The 22,850-nt window shown below is 41.7% G+C and overlaps 1 protein-coding gene across 9 annotated transcripts in view; it reads right to left on the reverse strand.

Moving 5' to 3' along the window:
* magi1b (membrane associated guanylate kinase, WW and PDZ domain containing 1b) overlaps positions 1-22,850 on the reverse strand; it is a 130,670-nt gene that overhangs the window by 19,488 nt on the left and 88,332 nt on the right. For 7 of the 9 annotated variants that reach the window (XM_046874550.1, XM_046874549.1, XM_046874553.1 and 4 more), the window contains 7 exons: positions 22,515-22,572; positions 20,877-20,962; positions 19,730-19,837; positions 17,664-17,849; positions 16,951-17,571; positions 6,106-6,137; positions 2,798-3,023 (listed from right to left, as the gene is read on the reverse strand). In XM_046874550.1, the coding sequence (XP_046730506.1) occupies positions 2,798-3,023; positions 6,106-6,137; positions 16,951-17,571; positions 17,664-17,849; positions 19,730-19,837; positions 20,877-20,962; positions 22,515-22,572 (1,317 nt within the window). The remainder of the gene's footprint in view (positions 1-2,797; positions 3,024-6,105; positions 6,138-16,950; positions 17,572-17,663; positions 17,850-19,729; positions 19,838-20,876; positions 20,963-22,514; positions 22,573-22,850) is intronic. The other 2 variants (XM_046874552.1, XM_046874555.1) reach the window with 2 other exon arrangements.

The following is a 22,850-nucleotide window of genomic DNA, read 5'->3' on the forward strand; positions in this document are numbered from 1 at the left end:
TTCCTCTTGATAAATGTGTAATTTTCTTTCAGGATCTCAAGTGACAAGAACAACCAATGGTAACTCTAACCAAAATTTCCAGCTTTCACATGAAGATTTAAAACACTACCAAAAATGTCTTGCTTTAATAAAAACCCTACTCTTTGAAATGGAGGTTACTGTTTGAGAGCTGCTGGATTGGATAAAAAGGGATTTGGGTCTATTGTGCACAGCTGATGCAGGAGGAAGCAATATGGGAGCACCGGGAACAAGAGCAGATTGGGCTGCAATCTGCACATTGAATCATCAGTAGCCTCTTTTTCACTTCTTTTGGTTTGTTTTTTTGGTGTTTTCAATGGTCCCAATGCCAATTAGCACAAGTTTCCTCCACAGACTGTACTGAGCTTCTGTAGCATTTCTCTGCGATTAGCTGAAAAGGTGCAGGGACAGGAAAAGTAGGAGACTGCAAATGAAATGCCAGGAATGCAAGACCAATCAACGAGGACCTACGTCATGAAAGGTTCAGGTGTTCTGAGGATGGCTATCTAACTGAACGGTGAGAGGACTGTAATTATTTCCTGCCAGTTGAAAGTGTTTGGCTTTGTGGTGGAAGAGAGTTCCCAATTAAGAGAAGTGGTAGACTAGAACAGTCTCGTCCAGGCAAATTAGGGTTTGGCAATAACATCTGAAATCTGCAATGCACTCGATTGTTTAAGGTGACCACATGCAATAAAATAAAAAGCAATTGCAACCTTGTCATGACTTTGAATCACTGAAAGGTAATTGAAACTCAAAATTGAGAAGGGCTCCCCTTTCACCCAGTCCCTTTGCAGTATTGCTCCCAATTGTGGGTGATGCAGTTATCAGGAAACTTTAAGCTTGAAATTTCCATTAACAGGCCAATGAGAGGCAGTGAGTCGAAAGACTCCCACATCATACAAAATGGCCGCCACTGGGAGTGGTCAGTTTTCCCAAATCATTCAATTTCCATTAAGCGGCAGAAATGAGTCTCCAAATTGTCTATTATGGTGCGCCCCAGCTTTCAGCCTCCATTCGCTTTAAGCCGAAGTCACTTAATGATACTTTTGTGCGTTTAAGCTGAACTGGGTAATTCCCTCTCAGGGCTGCTCAGGCACAGCTTCCAGACTTCTGGCTGCCTTCGAAAGCAGCAATCGACCACAATCTAATTGATCTGCCTCCAGTTATCTCTTAGTGCACAGAGATCAGCTGTTCCTGAAGGAAAGACCTTGGTTTCACGGCTTCAAGTCATGTACCCACGCATAAAAATAAAACCCCACACAGTTAACATAAGCCAGCTCAGAAGCAACTTTTCCTCTTCCTCTTCCTTTATTTCATCTGCCAGGTCGTCTTTGATTCACCGCCCCTGCTCAGATCCGTGGGCAGCGCCACGAGTCACAGCTCCCCTTCGCTTTAAAGTGTTCAATAATGAAAGAGTTGCATGAAAGCAGGGGTCACCAGAGGAATGATTAACTGCTGAAATCTCCAGACCCAAGAACCACGTGTCCTCTCCTGCAAACCGACGCTCCTGTCCAGCACGAAGACATGAAACAAGTCTGGGATTTCACCATCTTCGGCTTTTTTTGGTTATTTGCACGTCTGTCAGAGGGCCGTGGGTTTTTAGGGAGCATTAAAAATGTATAAAAAAGGAACGCTGATCGAAGAATGAGGTATAATTGGCCCAGAGAGCCAGTTGGTCGATTTCTGGCACTTTTGCTCTAAAGGGTCGGATCACAGAGAAGGCTAATTATAACTACACAAAGTGTGGACAGCAGAGCATTGCAATATAATGGACCCTGACAGCAAAATCAGATCGCAGATTCTCACAGAGAGCTAATGGCGTCTCAGAGCCATGATTTTAACGCTATGTCACGGTGCTGGAGTTAGGCCAAGAGAACTAACAACGATTGACTGGTACTACAATGCAAGATTTTACAATAGTAACTCTACTGAAACATAGCCAGGTTCCAAAATTTTTATTTATCCAATCGGGAGACATATTTCTTCAGTTTATTTATGTTCACACACAACTGAGAGACGGCAGCTAATGGGAAGTAAAGCACCCGCCCTGTGAAGAAGGCTAGGAAAACATCTAGGACTATTGATGGATCTAATGGAATCGATGGCAGAGAAAGATATCGTTCGACTTGAAATTCCCGACTACCGCTTCTGCTATGAAGGAGAGTGCGCCAACAATGCCAAGGAACTGAACAAAAAAGAAACTGATCAAAGGCAAGATTTTTAAACAAGGTAGAAACCAGAAAGCCAAGCTCGGGAGGTCATTATTTTTCTTTGGTAGGTTTTGATGTCATTTTTATTGTCCAAAACTGCAACACTATAACACACACTGCATCGTTAGCCAAACAGGAACCCCACTTGGGTGTCCACTGGTGTTTAGCTGTCTGCTTTGATCTGCAGACTTTTGATTCGGTTGCCACCCACAGTGGCGCTTTCAGGATTGGTCTGCTTCATCAGAATACACTTGCAACAGGCTTTGCAGAAAGTTTTAGATGGAATATGCACAAGTTTGAGGTCGGCAACCCGAGTTTAACCTGCGATCGTCTTTTTGGATCTAACTAACACTGCTCCTTATTATTTTCTGCCATGGTTACACTAAAAAAAATTTGATAGAAAAACAAAAAACCCACCGTCTTAGGTGGATGAGAAAAAACAAACAACAACAAAGCCAGAAAACACAAGAAGCAAAGCAAAGAATCCTCAAACACCATTATTCCACCCTTGATTGACCCCACAGTGCCAGCCCACCAAGCACCCACCACCAAAATCCCATATTACTTACGCCTACTTTCATACATGCTCCTGGATTGGGCCCAAATTTTGAACGGGTCCGGTTTCTTGGCGAGCGTGCCGTCTGTCACCGGCTCCTGAGGGGGCAGGCCGGGCAGCGGCTGGGCGGGGGGAGGCGGAGCTGCCGTCTCTGTGGATGGAGCCTGCGAGGAGTGAAGAGGCGAGTCCGAGGGGAGGCTCCGGTGGCTACCCTGGCTGTCTTTTCTCTCCAGAGGTTGCTGGAAGCATTCAGAGGAGTATGCATGTGAAGAGGTTTTGTGTGAGAGTGATAAAAACAGAGAATGATGAAAAAAGAGAGTTCACAGGTCAGTCGAGTATAAAGCTGAAAAGATTGGGTATGTAAGAGCAGGTTGTTATTGGTAGCATTTGTAACTTTGGTTGGAGTACACTCGTACAATTCCACTTGACAGTTTTAACGTTCTCTTTCTACAGAGCTACAGCTGTAAAAAAAAAAAACAATCAATAAATAAATTAAGGGGAAACATTAGTGGTCCACTTGTCCTTGGTGCATTTATTTGCCAGGTTAAAGCGACTTGTCCAAATCAGTAACAAGTTCCACTGCACGATCACCTTAATCCAATAAATCAACTTTTGCATGGCAAATCATATGCTATGGCATTCAAACCAGATCAAAACACAAATGACCACCATTGGATGAATTGTCCACACCACCATCACATCCCCAACTTATGGTGGTTCAGCACCTTGTAACCACCCAGATTTTGATTACGTCACTACCATGCATTAGGGTGCTCAATACAGTATTCCTCTCTCTTGAATATAACCAGGTAAAAGGAGAGAACAAGGGGGGGCAGGACGCATTGTCTATTCTTGCAGTGATGGATTCGTTTTAGTAAATTGGTTCTTTGAATCCCGTTAATCAAAAATAAACGAATCTTTTTAAAATAATTTTGTTCTTTCGATCAGAAATAAAAAAAATGTTAAACTTTAATAAGCAGATCCCCAACAGGTCAACATACACCAACTTCTACTATAGTTCCAGTAATTTATATATGTATATATAAACGCATAGCGTAATATTGAAGCCCCGTGACAAAAGAACGAACGACTCAGAACAGAAGAGTCGTTATTTGAACTACTTAATTCAACAAATTGGGGTTTTATATATGCAATTTTTTGTTGTTGTTTTGGGTTTATATATTTGAATTATAACACAAAGGTTCATTATAAATCCGGTCAGTGGATCGCTCCCTCAAGCTTGCCTGCTTAGAAAGTTCTTAGAGGAACCGTTAAAACCTTACTGTACTTACTAACACACTTTTCCCTTAATATATATGTGCTGTGTAAGCGTAAAGCCATTTTCATCCCATACTGAGGTCTGATTGGGACGGATAAAGCATTCACACTGTTTCATAGACAGGGGGGGAAAAAACACATACATGGTATCAGGATCACAATTACCGCTGTCACTGACTGTACACACACTTACTTGAATCCATGCTTGCTAAAACAATTATCTCCTATCTGTAGAGGAAATCCCATTGGAGAAAACAACAGATTGCTGGATGCAGCTGAACTAAATTAAAAAGACATCTCTGCATGCAGCAATGTGCCGACTGAGATCCGAGACCATCATAAAGCAAGAACGTGAGCGAAATCAATCTTTTTTTTTTTAAGTGTCAGAGAATGGATCCCCAAGGAGATTAAGGGCTGGATGTTCTAGTTTTGTAAACGGTAGGCATACTGATGCAGGGTTCTACATACAAGTACGTCCCCCATGAGATGACCCAGAGAACTCCTAAACTCCTAATCAAGCTCTTTATGTAACATCTTTGCCTGAGAGTGTAGAAAAAAATGAGTTCTCAAGAGCACTACTGATGTTCAATCAGATCTTTATGATCAGGTTCTACTTGGAAGGTAAACGCTTAGTTTGTAGGATTCTGCATATAATGCTTCAGCATGCCTTTGGTTTCAAAATCAACCATATTTATCATTTAATATTACAAAATGTAGCATTAAATATTATTATTTTTTGGCCATCTTAAGGGGTAGAATGTAAACATGCACAGTACATTTGCCACTTAGAACTTTTTAGGAGACCTATTTTTCAGGAATTTTTAAAAAACGGTTTCATAAAACTTTTATTTATTTATATATAAATATATACATATTTACCACTTAACATTTGTTTTTCTGATGGTCCAAGACTCAAATACAGCACCAAAATCCGCCATGATGCACACATCCGTCAAATAAAACTGTCCGTGTGGAAACATAGCAAAAGTTCTGTCCTGATGTTTTACGTCATTTAAAACACCATCGTTATTTTAAAAACGTTTACAAGAATATTTTGCTCTACGTTGAGTTTGGTTTCACTAATAATAAACATGCATTTCTATAAAGCATCCATATTTCTCCATGGACATGTTGATAAGAGTATTAAAAATTTGAAAGTATTCATTTACGGTACATTTAGAACGGAAACAAATGTGCGATTAAGTTGCGATTAACAGCCCTAAAATATGTATTAAATTATTTGAAAGTGATTTCTACATCAAACCTTCTATGAAGGAAACAATTCTAGGTTCAATCTGCAAGGGACTTTGGCTCTGGAGGTCATGAGTTCAAATGCCACCACCAAGCTGCCACTCCTGGGCCCCTGATGAAGGCCCTTAACCACATAGCTGCTTAGTTGTATGAATGAGATAAATGTAAGTCACTCTGGATAAGGGAGTCTGCCAAATGCTGTACATTTAAATGTAAATCTATTACATTCTTATACAGAGCAAATTCCAGTGGCAGCTTGGTGTTGCATGGATTTCAACATCTTGTCCACTGAGCTGCCACTTCCCTTAAGGTTCTTAACACTTGCATATCCAGTTCCTCATTATGTAGTATTATGGATATCTATACCTGCACCTTAAAACATTCGACACCTTTTACATCCGAAATAACCCCTAGAGGTAAGCACACACTCCTGTAGGTGGTGCTCTGGAGCTCTTCCAGCTCGACTCCATCGTCAGACGCGTTTCAAAACCTGGTATCGAGACGAATGCAAACAAACCCTCCTCCTCCTCATTCTCCCTGGAAATCAGAGCGTGGCATCCCAGGATTCCTCACACTGACAATTACTGACAACATCCAAAACACTCGAATTATTTCCTGGCACGTAGCGAACCTCGGTCGCACGCTTAAAACACACACACACACACACACACTGCGAGCGAGCGAGGGAGCGAGGATGATGGAGGCTAAGCAACAGCAGGTAAAATCGGAAGAGATGGACAGATAGTGAGAAGTAGAAACAGGCTGAGAAATGTAGAAAAATCAAATACTCACCAGTTTTGGGCTTTTCTTGACAGGAGCCACCCCTAGAGGAAGAAAGGGAAAAAGAAAAAAAAAAAGGACAGAGGGAAATATTAATATTGCATGTTTAAATGTCACCTTCCCTACAGGCAAAGCATTTCCAAACCGAACTGATCTGACTGTAGCGCTCAGCACAGAGGCAGCAACAGCCTTCCTCTCTCTCTCTCTCTCTCTCTCTCTCTCTCACTCTTACTCTCTTGCTCACTCGCTGTGGTGAAAATAAAGAACTAAACCCAGCAATCTCGATCCACCAAAGCCTTGCAAAATTCAAAAGACAGCCTCGGAAAGATCCCTCGCGCTGCTCTCGACGGCGTGGAAAATAAAGGAAAACAAAGACGTGAGAGTGGCAGAGCTGGACAGGTTCTAATCTATTACCCATGGAGCAGGAATCCAAGCTACTGAACATTAAATTATAGGCAACGCTCAGTTCTCCTCTTACTGAGACCATCTTCCAGCATGCCAGCTCCTTGCGCCTCCTCTTCGGAAAAGCTCCCGAATCGACAGGCTCGTCTTTTTCCTCCTCCCTCTCTCTCTCAATCTCCAGCCTTTTCCCATTTCCCCTCCCTCCCACCCCACCCCACCCCACCCCCTGCTGTGCACCCATCACAGACTCGCTCTCTTTCATCCTCTCTCTCGCTTCTCTCCCATCCTCGCTGTCGGTACCACGGGGACCATCCCCTCCTCTCCTTCTCTACATCCATCTCTCTTTTTCTCCGTCTGCCAGAGGTGTGGGGTCGAACTCATAAATGACGCGCTCGTCGATGAGCGTTTTACAGGTCAATGGGAACGGGGATGGGTAGCGGATACTGAAGGCACGGCGTGACCCCTAGGTGTTGTGTTTATTATTATGTATTTCTTGTGAGTGACAAAAAAGTCCATAAACATGTTTACTGGCGGATTAGAGCGAGTTCATTCCCAGGGAAATGGTCCACCTTTAACCTTACAGCTCGGTGTGTGTGTGTATTTGTGTGTGTAGGTGTGTCCTGATTCTATCTACGCAAAAAAATGCTTATTGATTGCTAACAGGCCCAAGGGCAAAGCATTGCTGGACACACACACACACACACACACACACACACACACAGCAGCTCTTATTATCTCAACAGCTTATTCGCATTCCATAAATCCTTTTCTGTCGGGTCTGGTTTCATGCATCATGCCTAGTGATCATCCTGCTTGTTGGACATAAAGTAGGAACAACGAGAACAACAAAGCGGCATCTCGGCTACGTGCAGCTTTTAAACCCAAGCTGCCATTACAATGTCCATGCGAAGACTATTGGTTTAGAGCCCTGACTGTTTTCTTCATCATTCGGTCACAGCTTAGAAAGATTGTGTAAAAATGTACACAAACCTTGAGGCTATGATGAACTTAGGGAATAATAACAGGCATAAACCGTTAAACTGGTATATAAAGCAATGCTAAAGTGAAGCACCACACATGGCAAACACCTTGGGTTTATTTAATGTTATTTGTTTTTTATTTATTAGCCTTAAAAAAACTCTAACTAAAAGAACTTCTAAACAAAACATTACAACTAGCGCCCTCTACGGGATGGCGGGAGTCGCGGTATATTTGTTTGACCGCCCACGGCAAAGGTCAAAACGCCCGCTCTGGCGAGATTTGCGTTGTCCTAATGCAGCCCCCTACTACAATGCTAGAGCACAGGATCCCGTCTCGATGTTTTTAGCCAAGACCAAATTGGACATCGGAAGAAAACAGGGGCTGAGTGGATCACAAGTGGGGAACGATCAAGTGTGTAGAACCAGAAACTAAACGGCACGGCCAAGAGACTTATGGCAGAAAACTGAAATGTGAGGCTAACTAAATGATGGAGGAATGTTGAGGGGGCGGAGTCAAGTTGAGGACACCAGAAAGACGAACAAAAAAGCTGAACAGAAGCAAAGACTAAGGGAGCGACCCAGAGACTAATGGCCGAAAGTTGAAGGGCGATGATAATAAAAGAATGGTGAGGGGGCGGAGCCAACTGACATCAGAAAGCTGATGGGGAGGAGTCAAGTGAATTGAAACAGTGACTGAAGTACAAATCCAAGAATACAATGGCAGAAAATTAAAGGGCGGGGCCAAATTGATTCTAGAAAATGCATCATCCATCCTGGCAATAAATTCAAGTGCAATCATAAAAAAAAAAAAAAAAAAAAGTGTTGATTGACAGATTGAAACTTAAGCAATGAGACAGCATTCAAGTCGACCAACTTTTTTCTTCCAAGCATTGAAAACACACGTTCCTTCCTCCTTCCTTCGCCAGCCGAGTTACAGCCCATTAAACGTTTAAAACTCGCTCCTCTTTCTGTTCTCTTATTCCTTCTTTTTTCCCCTTCATCTGCTCTTCGCTCTGATCGGCGAAAGCCAGAGGAATGGAAGCTCTCGCTCAGACAGAGATGCGGTGTGAGGAGACAGCAAATGAAGGGGCTGCACTGTATGGACAGCAACACACACACACACACACACACACACACACGAGAGGACGAACACAAGGTGAGCGCAGATAAAGATGCTAAGAACCCACGGGGAGAGCCGCCGCGTCCTTTCCTACACCAAACGCACACGAGTGAAGGGTACTTGGAAGGGTGTGGAGCAATGCCAGCCCATAAAAATGCATGAAATCTCACTTCCAGAAACGTTTATCTTCAAGAGATTGCAAGATTAGACGTACAACAAAGACGGTTTCTCCTAGCCAAGACACAAACACGGCCCAGGAAAGCCGTAGTTCTGACTCAGCTAGCGTGTAGGTGCACATAGTAATGAGTGGTAAAGGGTGCCATCATTATTGCTTAAGCAAAAAAAAAAACGTTTCGGGAAGAACAGAAAGGTGAAACATTTTTTGTTTGGAAACATCCATTCATGGAAAATAAAGGGGATTGTTGATTAGTCTTGCAGACTGTACTCTTAGCTAGCTGTTAGCTTGCTAACTAAAAGGAAAGAAAGTGCAGCGGATCGCGTCGCTCTCCGATATCGGATGCTAATGAAGGAGAATGGGATTGGCGCATTTTTCGCACGGGCGTTACCAGCATTTTGCTAACGTATCACTGGATTGGATCGTCGACGTCAATTAGCAGAACCTACACGGTGAAGTGAGCCGGTAATAAAAGTTCGCTGAGGTGATAAACACGCCGTTCGACGCTAAACCCGTAGCTAAGTTGCTACCGCGTCTGTGGGTGCAGAACAGCATCAACTGGAACAGCGTGACCCTCAGATGGCAGGCACGGTGGAAACTAATCACTGTGTTAAATGAAACGAGAGTGTCCATGTGTCCGTGTCCGTGTGTGTGTGTGTGTGTGTGTGTGTGTGTGTGGTCGCGCTGCGAGGAACGGATTCCGACGGTCAGGTCCATCTGGCGGCACAGGAGCAACAGACGGTTTCCCTGGAAACCGATGAAGCCTGACCCTTGAGGTATGAGGAGAGCATGCTCATTCGCACATACACACACACCAAGAACCTGATGCTCTGTGGCTGAGCACACACACACACACACACACACACACACACACAACTTCACAGCTCTGTGGAAGCAGGCCACTCGGAACTGACTGAACATACGGCAAGTGTAAACGGGTGCAGTGAGGCGAACAGAGACGAGCCAACACACGCCAAGACTTCCAATGATCTAACAATGCTTGTCAACCCACATGGATCTCAAAGCGTTCACAGGCTTTCCTAACATCTGGTCTGATCAACCACACACACAAACACACCTCACCAAAACCTTCCTGTGTGTCACTGTACTGCACCTGAGATGAAGCAAAAACCAAGAGACAGTTGTTTGTTTGTAGCTTGGGGCTCTTTGTCTGCTCATGGGGTTGGGGTTGGCGTTGGCCACATCGCCATCATCATCATCAATCTATATATAATCATGAAACCTTATTCTTTTGCCGAGCTCCACCAAAGCTCCAAAATTGGAATTCCCAACCTCTGACTAAGTCTAAAAAAAACTTGGAAAGTTTCATTATAAGTTCTTTTACATTTACTCCATTCGGCAGATGCCCTCATCCTGATCTCATTTGCAAAACTGAGCAGTTGAGGGTTAAGGTGGTGGGATTTGAACTCACGGCCTTCTGATCAAAAATCCAGCTAAATCGATTCCATCCGTCGCTCTCATTTATCTTCTCCTGCTTGGTGGCAGTTTGGGGAATATATTTGTTAGTTTTTGCCAATATTTGATATCAATATAAATTTCACTCGATTTCTAAAACCCATTGCTTTGTCAATGCACAAGCTCCGAAATGATGGGACTGGTAGACCCTCGAGGGGTATACACTATATGGACAAAAGTTTGCAGGCACCAGTACATAAAATGATGTAATTTTTGAGCATCTCATTCCACACTTAGTCCTCATCATTCTTCTAAGAAGATCTTGTGGAGATTTGTTCAGCCACATGTGTGTTAATAAAGTCAGGTACTGATGAAGGTGAGGTGAAGAGGCCTGGGGTGCAGTCGGCGTTCACATTCCTCATGTCCAATAGGGTTGGAGCTCTATAGAAGGAGATCTTCCACTGCAACCCATGTGAAGCATATCTTCATGGAGCTGGCTTTGTGCAAACGCTGGAACAGTTCGGGTCTTCTAGTTCAAGTGAAAAGAAAATTTCATTTCATTTTCATCCTGTACAATAGTGTGCCTTCAGCTTAGTGGTAACAGTTTGGGGAAGAACCACACACGGCTGGAAAAGCCAGGTGTCCCAATAATTTTGGTCCAGATTTCCTATCTAAAAGCAGAAACCTTTTCACTTTAAATTCAGGTTTAACCTGATGATTTATACTCGAATATTGAATTGTTCTCACCACAGATTGAGCTCAGTGAGCATACGGGACACATGTCCTAATTAAGAGCCAGCTAAAGAATTTCGGTATTGATGAAGCGGATGAGGAACGTACGCAGACGTCACGAGTAATAGCGAGTTCAGGAAACCAAGACCAGATGGATCATACGGGGCCTTGTCCTGGAGCCACGCTTCTCGCCGGGGACCAATTAAGGCAACTTAGACCTTATCAGCGAAGCTTACTGTGTTTGGAAGCCTGACACACACACACATACACACAGAAAAAGATTGTTGCATAGTGACCAATTAGGAGGCTTCACCCAGGAAGCAGAGAGCAGCTATAATTGGCAAAAGTATGATGTGTTTGGTCTTTTTCCAGTTCTCTCCACATAAACACATATATATATATATATATATATATATATATTACAGGAGCGAATGCAATCCTTTTTTACGTGTGGAATAAAGTTCTCTCACGAAACGTATTAAGTGGCGTACTACAAGGTTGTTTTTAATCTCCTCCTCGCACTTTGATGGCGGCGTCACTGTGGCTGTTCACTCCGTTCAGGACACACGCTTTTGTGCGAAAACGGTTTTCCGATCGTCTAGCGATATGGGTTCTTTAGCGTTATGTCCGGCTTCAAGAATTTCTCTTGAAAGGAGAAAATCCTGACAATTCCACACATAGCGAGGGAGTGAATGAACGAAGGATGGAAGGAATGAAGACATTGGTTGAAATATGCTGAAATAAGTAGAAAAGTTAAGTGGAACGTCTCGTTTGAAAATGACGTATTAAAAGGAAAAGTTTTATTAATCAAAAATGTAAAAGATTTTTTAATTGAATTGGTGCCAATTTAACCGATTAATCAATTTAATCAATATAATAAAAAAGTGTAATTATTATATATATATATATATATATGTACATGTGATTTTTGTTTTTATTTAAGCTAAGCTATTTTATTTAAAATTCTAAGTTGTTCATGTTCACAATTGTTAATCATGATAAACTGTGTTAATTTAAAAAAAACCACAAGCAATTTTATGTTTTGCATTTCTTCCCCCAAACTGAACCGAAATGGTACCGAACCAAGACTGAATATTGTGTACCGTTATATACACCTGTCCTGGCTCTCGGAGGATGCTAGCTCAGCATGCTAGTAAAGCCTGAAGCACAATTCAGCACTGTGTACGTGTGTGAATAACAAGTACAACCCGAAAGTCACGTTTTAGAACGGATCTGCGCTATAAAAAGCTCACGTGTGTCTGCTGTGTTCGGCTCTTGGTTTAACAATTGAAGCACTTTTTCAGGCGCTCTTTCCCTGTCTTGCCTTTGCTCGTGATAAATGTGCTGTATATCTTGTCAAAAATCACTCGTCCGGCTTCCGTCTTTCTCTTTGTCTCTGCATCGTTCCCCCCCCGAGAGATTCTGGCTGTTGGTTGATTAGTTTTCGGAGATGGCGCCAAGGATCGGGGTCTAAATGTCATCGCACCTAACGCACACTGAATGGAGAAGCAGGCGTGTCTGCTACTGCTCCAGCAATCAGATCAGTACAGTGTGTGTGTGGACAAACTTTGCTGAATGATCCAAAACGCAGCTGCACGACTTGTGTTCAATCAGCCCAAGTTTTCCCACACCACCCCACTGCTGCGCTCCCTTCACTGGCTTCCAGTAGCTGCACGTATCAGATTCAAAACACTGATGCTTGCCTACAAGGCCAAAAATGGACCAGCACCATCTTACCTCAGTGACCTCATCACATCTCGCACTGCACCACGCTGTCTGAGATCCTCCAGCACTGCTCGACTGGTACCTCCTTCTCTCAGAATGAGAGGTAAGTACAATTCAAGGCTCTTCTCTGTTCTGGCACCAAAGTGGTGGAATGAACTTCCCCTAGATGTCCGTACAGCAGAGTCCCTGATTATCTTTAAGCGACGACTGAAGACCTACCTCTTCCTGAAATACCTAAATTAGCACTTTCCAAGTTTGTAGAATTCGAGTTATATTTATATTGAGTTTGTATTCTTGCATACCAGTGTAGATTTATTCACTACTAGAGATTTAAAGCACGTTTGTACGTCGCTCTGGATAAGGGCGTCTGCTAAATGCCGCAAATGTAAATGTAAATGTAAATGAATGACACAGAGAGCTGTAATTAAGGTTAGAGCAGAGAGTAATAAGAGCAGATCGGGTAGATTCTCCTACCAGTGGTTTTAATGCTGAACAAGAGCTAATCTCAGACCAGCCACTGTATCTATCAGGAATTCTGAAGCGACCACAACATCGCCGATCTCAGATCTGCTATCGTGCCTTTAAAAAACCTGGAAACTGTGATGTTTAATTCAGTTAAAGCTGGAAAGCATGAATCGTATCTTAGCAGCTCTGTAGGGTTCCAGCAGACCATCCAAAGAGAACTAGATTATATAATGCAGATAAACATTTCAGGGTTTGAATTAAAAATGGAGAGCTTGCCGCATCAACAGTATAACTCATAATTCAAGCTTTTAAAAACTAATTTCAGACAGGAATTCGCCCTTCCATGAACTCCTTCAGAGCAAATCCAAATATTATGTTTATTACTTAATGCTACATAGTGCTATATACTTACAGCAGCTATAGATTCTTATTCCTGAACTCTCTGCTGTACAGATGTTCAGTTGATATTCGAATAAGAAGCCTATAAATAGAGTTTGAATAAGTGACCGGTCAAATACGCTAACAACTAGAAGACCTCAATTATAAACACTATACCCTTGATAATAATGGGTTGTGATTTCAATCAAAAAAAGAAGAAAAATGTTCACTTCAAATGTTCCCAAATGTTTGCTGGCTTTGTGCATTGTCCCGCTGGAACAGGTTTGGGTCTCCTAGTCCAAGTGAAGGGAACATACAAGTTAATAAACAATCACACATGGCTGGAAAACTCAGGTGTCCAAATACTTTTGCCCCCGTAGTGTACACACAGAGCGGTTTTCCTGCATCAGGTGAAGGATCGAAGATGGTCGGACTGCAGTATATTAGCGATTACTCTCTCTGTCTGTAACTGTTGTTCCTGCTGCTTTCAGGTTGCCCTGCAACTCCTTGCAAGTGTCTGCTGGATTCGCTCTTTCCTTTCTCTTCATTATCCCGAGAGCTCATCGTGAAATTTGACCCGTTTTTACATTTGACGACAATAAAAATACCCTAAATGTCATTTATTTAGTCTGTAGTTTGATGACTTTTCCTAAAGTCCTGTTTCCTCAAATACAAAGAAATGAAAATATGTTCATATCTGATACTTTGGCACAGGTAGAATTTTTTGTACATTGAGGCTGTTGCTCTTAAAATGCATTTTAGATTTACCAGTGTGATAAATCAAGGACAATAGTGGAAATGATGGAAGAAAGTGTTTGTTTTTTATGGTGACAGTGTTCGGGGTACTGAAATGGTCCCGAGAACTGGATTCCCACCACATTTGCCCAGAAACATACACCTGCTGGTCTTTGAATGGTCACGTGGGAATGGCTGTACATGGTTACGTAATGAATCCCAACTACTCTAGAATAGTTTTGGCCATTTTACTGTTAATAAAATATATTAAACTCATTATGGATGTTGTTTTCATGTCTTCGGTAAAAAATACACTTTTCCAGTTCTCCGAAACACTGATTAAAGATTAAATCATCCATGACTGATAAATGATGTTTTATACATTTTTAAAAGATCTGTGGTTCGTAATCTGGTATAGACACTTATCATGAGGGTATTTGGCGCTGGTGATTTTTCCATTCCAGTGCATAATCGATTTAGAAAAGACCTTCAGCATGAATCGACATCTTTCCAAATGACACAAGTTCAGATATTTGTGTCGCATTTAAAAGCTTTATCTTGATCCTATGCGTTTTTTTTTTCTTTTGCTACCTATTTATTCCATTTTTAGCAGGAAATGTTCAAAACGTGGCTTTGTAAACGTCGAATTGTATAAACCCTGTATCATTTTGTTGCCTACATGCTGCGCTCGGACTCGTCGAGCGAGTCTGGCCTACGTCTGAATAATCCTCTCGGGTCTGAGATCAGAGTCGACCAAAATCTCAACTCAAGGGCACAGAGAGCACATTCGCTCCCTCCCTCTCTCTTTCTCTCCACATCTCACAGTAACGCTCTTCAGTGAATTGCTGCTCCAAAAGCCTTTCTGACGTGCGTTCCCCGGCCGCGCTTCAGGTGCCAGGCTACAAAAAGCACCACTTGCACCACAAAACAACAAACCGACGAGTGCTTCACCTACGCCAGGCTTAAAGTTTTTGTTTTTTTGCGTGTGAGCCCTGTGAACTTTGATCTTGCAAGGACACTGCTGGTGGCCTTGTCGTTTTCAATGACTGATCCATCAATTCTTTTGTGCCTGCTCGCTTCGTCTTTTGAGACGTTTAAAAAGGAATTTAATCACCGTTCGGCATATATAGCGTTGGATATATATATAATTGGCATCATATATATATATATATATATATATATATATATATATATATATATATATATATATATACACGCAGTATATATATAAAATTGTTGCCCAGTGTGTTCACTATATTAAGCATATGAACGGCGCTTGATTCACGGTATCTCCCTTCCAACGAGCAGCCTTTGCGTTTCATATTACATCAAATAATAACAGCAAACATCGCAATTTAATTCAGAACTCAATCTTCGATTGAAATGTAAATTAATCCTGTATATGCGCCCCGTATACAGTATATGTGCAACATCATCTATAGTCCTCATCACGCAACACCAGAATCGACTCCAGTGCGAAATATACATTAATCCCGACTGGTCTCGCTCAATAATAACAAGCTTATAGTTCTCATATTTCCTCGTATATGATTACGTGACTCTTTGCTCAGACGATATGAAACTAATTCATGTATAGTGCTGCTAAATTCTCAAATCTGATTGGTCAGTAAATGGTTTTTATATGAACACACACATTCAGGCTGTGGTAAATAAGTGGTAGGTCATATATACACACATATATATGTGTAATTAGAAGTTGTTACTGTAATCAATTAACATTTGAATCATTAAACTTTATTTAAATCGAATAAATAAAATGGATTATTCACAACAAACTAATCCCTCATTAATTTCATGGCTATTTATTAGGATTCGAGTGTCTAAAACTAAGCAATAAGTTACGGATCATGTATTGCTTAATGCTGTTGCTCGTTATTTGCTTAACATTCAAAACGCATCGATCAGTGCACGGGTTAATTACTCGAACGTTAATTGTGTGTAATTAAGTCTGAAGGTCATGGTTCGCTCATGATAACGTGTAAATATAGAGAACATTCCCAAAAAAAAAAACTTCATTACGCGTTCGATGAGTGATCACAGAGAACAGTATGTGCTACTGCATTCTGTTTAACGCTGCACAACTTTCGACCGTTGGTGCGAGATTGGGGAGATGGGGAAAAGGAAGTGAGGGACTGAAGTGAGGAGGAAAGCAGAGGGTGTCCAGCAGGGGGCAGGACTGAGAGACTCCATGGTCATGACACCGGTCCTTCACCCATCAGGCCATTAGTCTCTCACTTTTCTATAATCATTTTATCGCTCGCTCAATCTCTCTCTCTGAGTCTTGGTTTAGTTTGTCTTGCTTTCAATCCTCTCAGTTTGACTCATTTTTACTCACAAGTCAATTTGACTTATTTTTTTGATGATTGTGTTTACTTTTGTAAAGTTCTTTCCTGTTTTTCCCTTTTATTTGTCTATGGTCTTCTTTATCCTTTTTCTCTTCTGCAAAATATTCTTTCCCTCGTCCTTCCTCTTTTCTTTCCTTCCTTCTTTTTACCTTTCCTCTTTGACTTCCTTTCTGCTTACTCTTTCTTTCCTTCTTTCTCTTCAGTCATATCTTTCCACCTTTCCCCCGTCTACCGTTCCTTCTATCTGCTTTGTCTATCATGCGTATTTCTTCGTTGCCCTCTATTTTTCATTCGTTCCTTCACTTCCTGCTTTTGCTTCCACTCCATCCCACTGAAAGCTCAGAAGAAATTGCAGTCACTCACCTCTCTGGACCAGCATGGTGACTTCGCTGCCTTTAGGACACTTGCTGAGCAGATCCACCACCTGGTTGTGAGAAAGGTTCTGCACGTTCCTCTTGTTCACCTCAACAATGATATCACCTTCCCTGAGCCCTCGGCATCGCGGGTAATCCACAATCTGCTTGACCCGCTGGCCGCCGCCCCCCGGGCTGTCTGCGATGGTGAAACCAAAGCCCTTGTCTCCTTTCTCCATGTGCACCGTGATCAACTCGGGCTGCGTGGCGATAGATGAGGCCATGGTGACCGCGTCGCCGGCAAAACGCTGCTCCTGCGTGCCGTCGGGGATGGGCTCGTGGGTGGGGCTTAGGGGCCGAGGGGGTTCGCTGGTGGTGCCGTTGTGGCTGCCGTGGCTGGATGGAGAGTCGTAGCTTTCTTGGCCGTTGACGATGATTGGCTCCTTGTCCACAATAGCAACGGAGGTCACCAGGCTGGTGTTGGGGTCGTCAGGGTCGAAGGGCAGCGGGTATCCTCGGCATAGCTCCAGGTCCACCATGGAACCGATAGGTATGGACTGGAAGATCTTTACCACCTGTGCATGCGTGTAGCCCAGGACGCAAGTGTCGTTCACGCTGACGATCACATCACCTGCGAAGAAAGATGTAAAATACGTAACCAAAGTATACAACTGATGACCCGGTGTTTGACACCACCTTGCATGTTTTATTAAAACACCCCACCTGTCTCCATTTTGCCGTCCAGAGCGGCCGGCCCGTCCAGCACCAGACTCTTGATCTGGAGGAACTCGTCCGGCTCGTCCCCGCCGACCACCGTAAAACCGAAACCACGCCGGCTCTTCTTCAGCTTGGTGTTGATGAACGTTCCCTTCAGCTCGGCCGGGTTTCGTGTGAAGAAAGGCTTCACTCCTGGGGAATAATAATGACCAAAAAAAAAAATCATAGGCATCAAAACGATTCCTTAAATGAAACAACTTAAGTCATAATTTGAAAACCTAGAATGTATATAATACACATCTAATAAATACATTATACAAGCAGTACATTCATTAGGAACTAGCTGAAAGAATGTAACCCTGGGTCAGCAAGGAAACGGCACATTGGCCAAGCAGAGCGCGAGAAAATCACAAAGGATGGAGGAGACAGTGCGAGAGACTGATGGAGATGGACGATTGGCTGATCCACACCTGTCATGAGCGACATCGTTAACAGACCCGAGAGATCTGACAGATTAACGTTGTCTCGACGCTGACTCGTGTAAATATTAGCGGTGTGAAGATACACGGATTTGTATTAAGCGGCAGACCCCAAGTTTATTTAGTCTCTGACTCGCACTTTGAGTGCAGTGTCACTGTTTTATTTTATTATTATCATTATTATTAAACTGGACGCACACAACAATGCCTGGGTTACGATAAAGAAACTAGAACTTACTCAATACCGGAAATACGATTTGTAATGCTTTGTAAAACTCTTTTTTGTTTTGCACCTGCGCAAAATTGCTGCGACTTCCATTTTAACAACAGTCTAGTGATATGGATTCTTTTATGTTCAGCTTCAAGATTTTCCCTTTAAAGGAGCAAATCCTGGCAATTACGCACACCGAGGAAGTGAATGAATGAAGGATGGAAGGAATGAATGCTAAAATAAGTAGAACAGGTAAGTGGAACATATTTTTAGAAAGCAAAAAATATAAAAAAATTTATTTATTTAAAAGAATAATTGCAAATAAAACACAGATTCATATACACATCTTTATCCTGATTTAATATTATTTACCAATTTAATTTGTGCCAATTTAATTGATTACTCAATGTAATCAATATAATAGTGTATCGCATTAATTTGATGTATTCTATTTTATTTTCAGATTTTGTTTCTAAATAAAATATTTCATAAGCAAAAAAATATATATTTAATATATATTAGACGAACCAAGCAGCCATTGAATTTTTTTTTTTTTTTCTAACTGTTCACAAATGTTAATAATAATAAACTATGTTAATTTAAAATGACAAGCAATTTATTGTTTTCTATTTGTTCTCCACAACCGTACCCAAATTGAACCGAAGGTACAGTACATACCAAACTGTGAATTTTGTGTACCGTTACACCCCTAGTAAATAAGTACTTCTCGAGCTACTTAATGCAGTGAGATCAATAAGGCTGAAATCTTTCAGTATGTGCCCCAGAATTCTTCTACTTTGTGTATTAAACGAACATCCTGCACACTTTCAGACACAAGTTTATTAAGCTAACAGCTTCGGTTTGGATTTATTAGCCCCGCTAGCACGGCGCGGGTTCGGCTCTTGAGCATTCTGACAGATATGATTGTACTCCGGCCAAATCGAATGCGATCAATGGTCATGTTTTAAAGCACAAATAGCATTTGAAAAATCGGAATCAAACAAGTCGCGTAAAAAAAAAAAAATTAACATTTTAAACATTAAAAGAAATCCGAATGTTGTCTATTAAAAGTGAACATCTAAAGGCTCCAGGCCGGTCTTGACCACATGACCATCGTACTCCTATGCTAATGAGACCAGGTGGTGTGCGAGAGCTAATAATTGATAACGTTTGGTGGGTTTTCGGATTTTGCGCACGAGAGAAAGAATGCGAAAAAGTGGACGATTGGGAGACACAACGATCAGGACGTAGCGTTCTGAAGTAGCCGGCATTTGAAGCTCAACAGATTCTCGCTTAGACAAAGAAGAAACAAAAGATGTGTGAAAAAAGAAGTGAGCTGAGATTGATACTGAAAGCCTTATTGGTGAAGACGAATCACATACGTTTGGCCTCTACTGCAGTTAAAGGAGGATCGGGGCTTCTGTGGATCTCCCGGTGAATGGCGGCGTAGCTGGCTAGCGGTGCTCTTGAAGCGTTCTCTTCTATCCACTCTGCAAGATTAAGATCTGTCTTGTCTTACCACAGTTGTACTCACCTCCTTTGGCTAATCAAACTTGTTGAGTAAAAGCCAAGATGGCCAAAAAATGTGCCACAGAAAGAGGGAGAGGTGTGAAAAAGAAGGTGGTGTGATAATGAAGGTCGGGTTAAGAAGGTTGGAAATGGGGCCTAAGCCAAATCCCGTGAGGACGAGCCTGCATTTAAAGTGGGACCTTTTTACTGAGTACATTCGATGCAAAATAGGGCAGGGACATCACGCCTGATACGCTATTGATGCTAAGAACCCGGTCCGGGACCATTCCTGTCTTTACATCTGTCCTACATGGAAAACTGCGAAACGATCTACTGGCCATAAAGGTCACATGGTAGGCTGAGTAGTTCTTGAATACAGTCAGTTACCCACAAAAAACCTTGTGCTTCATGGACAGGAATTTTACTTGTACTCTCACCATGGATATATTTATACAGGAACAGTTACTCATATTCAGAGTCGGGTTCTGCACCTCATTTTCTGTTTGTTTTTTTATAGTTCTGTTCAAGACAAGGTTTTCTAAAATATCTGGACTACCCTCCTTTCAAGATACACACAGGATAGAAAATATGGACTTTAGAAGAAAATTGCTGTCGAATGGAACAGGATGAAACATTGATATGATTTTATATGAAAGAGACAAAAAAAAAAAAAACAAGCATTGAAATCAATCGTTTAATCCGTTGAGAGAATAAATATTACTTTTTGCGGCACAAACAACAGCTTTAACTCGTTTTTATTCCGAAAATGAAGTAAACTGATCTGTCAATTATAGAATTATAAAAGCTTGAAATGTGTACATTATTACAGTATTATTTCAGATTTACACGAATTTCTATTCAAGATCATTTCAAATGTTAAGATAGCTTTACTCAAGAACCATTCCTTAAAGACATGTTCAGAAGATCAGAATGATCAGACCAGTGAGACACCTAGCATGTGATGGACACGCATGATTCCAGAGTAGTAAAAAGAAGAAGTGACTGAGATAAACTGCTCACCTTCCGCAGGCTGCGACTGCTCCAACTGCTTCTTCCTCTTAGCTTCCAGTATGGGATTCTCATACTGCGTCTTTCTGTTAATGTGACTGGCGGATAGAGGGAGAGGAGGATCAGGAGAGAGAACATTGAGGGAATGGTGATTAATGCAAACTTCAGGAGAAACATTTCCCAATTCACATACTGTTTAGAATATTTTAAGATACAATATCAAAGGTGTAAATAAATAAAAGTGTGTCTTTTGTGATTGTGGGTCTAAATGAAGGAGGTGTGGCCTCTGTGATTGGCAGTCTTGGTAAAGGGGGTGTGGTCTATTAGCTTGTCAATGTGAGTGAAGGTGTAGCCAGTGCTACAGTGTCAGTCAAATGAAGGAGGTGTGGCCTAAATGATTGTCAGTCAAATAAAGGAGTTGTGGCCTCTGTGATTGGCAGTCAAATAAAAGAGGTGTGACCTCTGTAATTGGCAGTCTTGGTAAAGGAGGTGTGGTCTATGTGCTTAGAAGTCTTGGTGAAGGAGGTGTGGTCTATGTGCTAGACAGTCTTGGTAAAGGTGGTGTGGTTTATGTGCTTGACAGTCTTGGTGAAGGAGATGTGGTCTCTGTGCTCGTTAGTGTAAATCAGTGGCTCTCAAACGTTTTCTGCCAACCACCACTTTAGAGGGGGGTTCATTTTCAATGCCCACCAGTCCTCAATCACCCCAAAAAATAGTAACAAAATACTTCCAGTTTAAAAATGTCTAATTTATTGAAATATCAGATTCTAAATCAAGAACATCAAATGAGTCAGTTTCAAAAATAGAGATGTGTGGTATCCTGACTGATTTTGTTTTGATTTACTTGCATTCATGACCTACTTCTTTGTTTGTGGTTGCTTTAAATGTATAAACTTTATTTTTAATAGCGACATCATAAAGGAAGAAAAAAAATTATATAAATCACTGTTCCCCACTGGTCATGTCTTTATTCCCCACTAGAGACACACTTTGAGAACCACTGGTCTAAAATTGTGGCCACTGTGCTTTTCTGTCTCACACTATATAATTGTAAGTTGAATCATTTTATATATATATATATATATATATATATATATATATATATATATATATATATAAATAAATAAAGTCAATGTAAGTTGTATCTTCTTGGTCTTGAAATTTTTTCACCGTTCATGCAGGACGCATGCAGACATGTTACCCCCAGGGGTCCTGCAGATTCATAAACAGCAGGTAAATTAGGCCTTGGATTACAGTAAACCACATCATATGATCATAAAGCACAGTAAAGAGGCTTCATAGGGGAGGAAACACACACCAGTCAACACTCCTATTTAACTTTTCAGAATTATGATTCAGAAAAACACAAGCTACTCTGCACCTCGGAGACACTGAAAAACACACTGTGAAAAACACTCATGTTTATGCATAACGCATACACATACACACACACACACACACACACACACACACACACACACTCCCAGTAGGGAGGATGACACAGTGAGAGCGAGTTTTCAAAACGATACAGACATCAGCTGAAGGCTGGTTCTGGGTTTTGAGTGTGAGGTTTGATAGCACACTTAACGCACTCTAATAAACCCGGAGCGAATCGGAGCTATACAGTGCGTGAACCTTTTCAGTACTTACTCTACATAATAAACCCCGTAGACTGGATCGTCGATCCTTTCCCAGCCGGTGGGCAACTCTGTAAAGAAGAAAAAGGGGAAGGGGAGAAGAGAGGAAATGAGCTCCAATGCTGTAGGTAATGAATGAATATCATTTCTCCTTTTTGCCAACCAGTGAAGATGTGATCATACAGGCAGGAGAAAAAGAATCCACATTTCATACCGGTATGCAGAAAGAAGCAGGAAGCATTAAGACTATATAAAGATTAAATCAAGACTATATTTATACTAGACCAAGACTCAACAAAATTACATGAAGACTAAATCAAGATTACATAAAGACTCGATAATATATTAA

This window comes from Silurus meridionalis, chromosome 19 (genome assembly GCF_014805685.1).
Source record: "Silurus meridionalis isolate SWU-2019-XX chromosome 19, ASM1480568v1, whole genome shotgun sequence".
In the NCBI taxonomy this organism is placed as follows: domain Eukaryota; kingdom Metazoa; phylum Chordata; class Actinopteri; order Siluriformes; family Siluridae; genus Silurus; species Silurus meridionalis.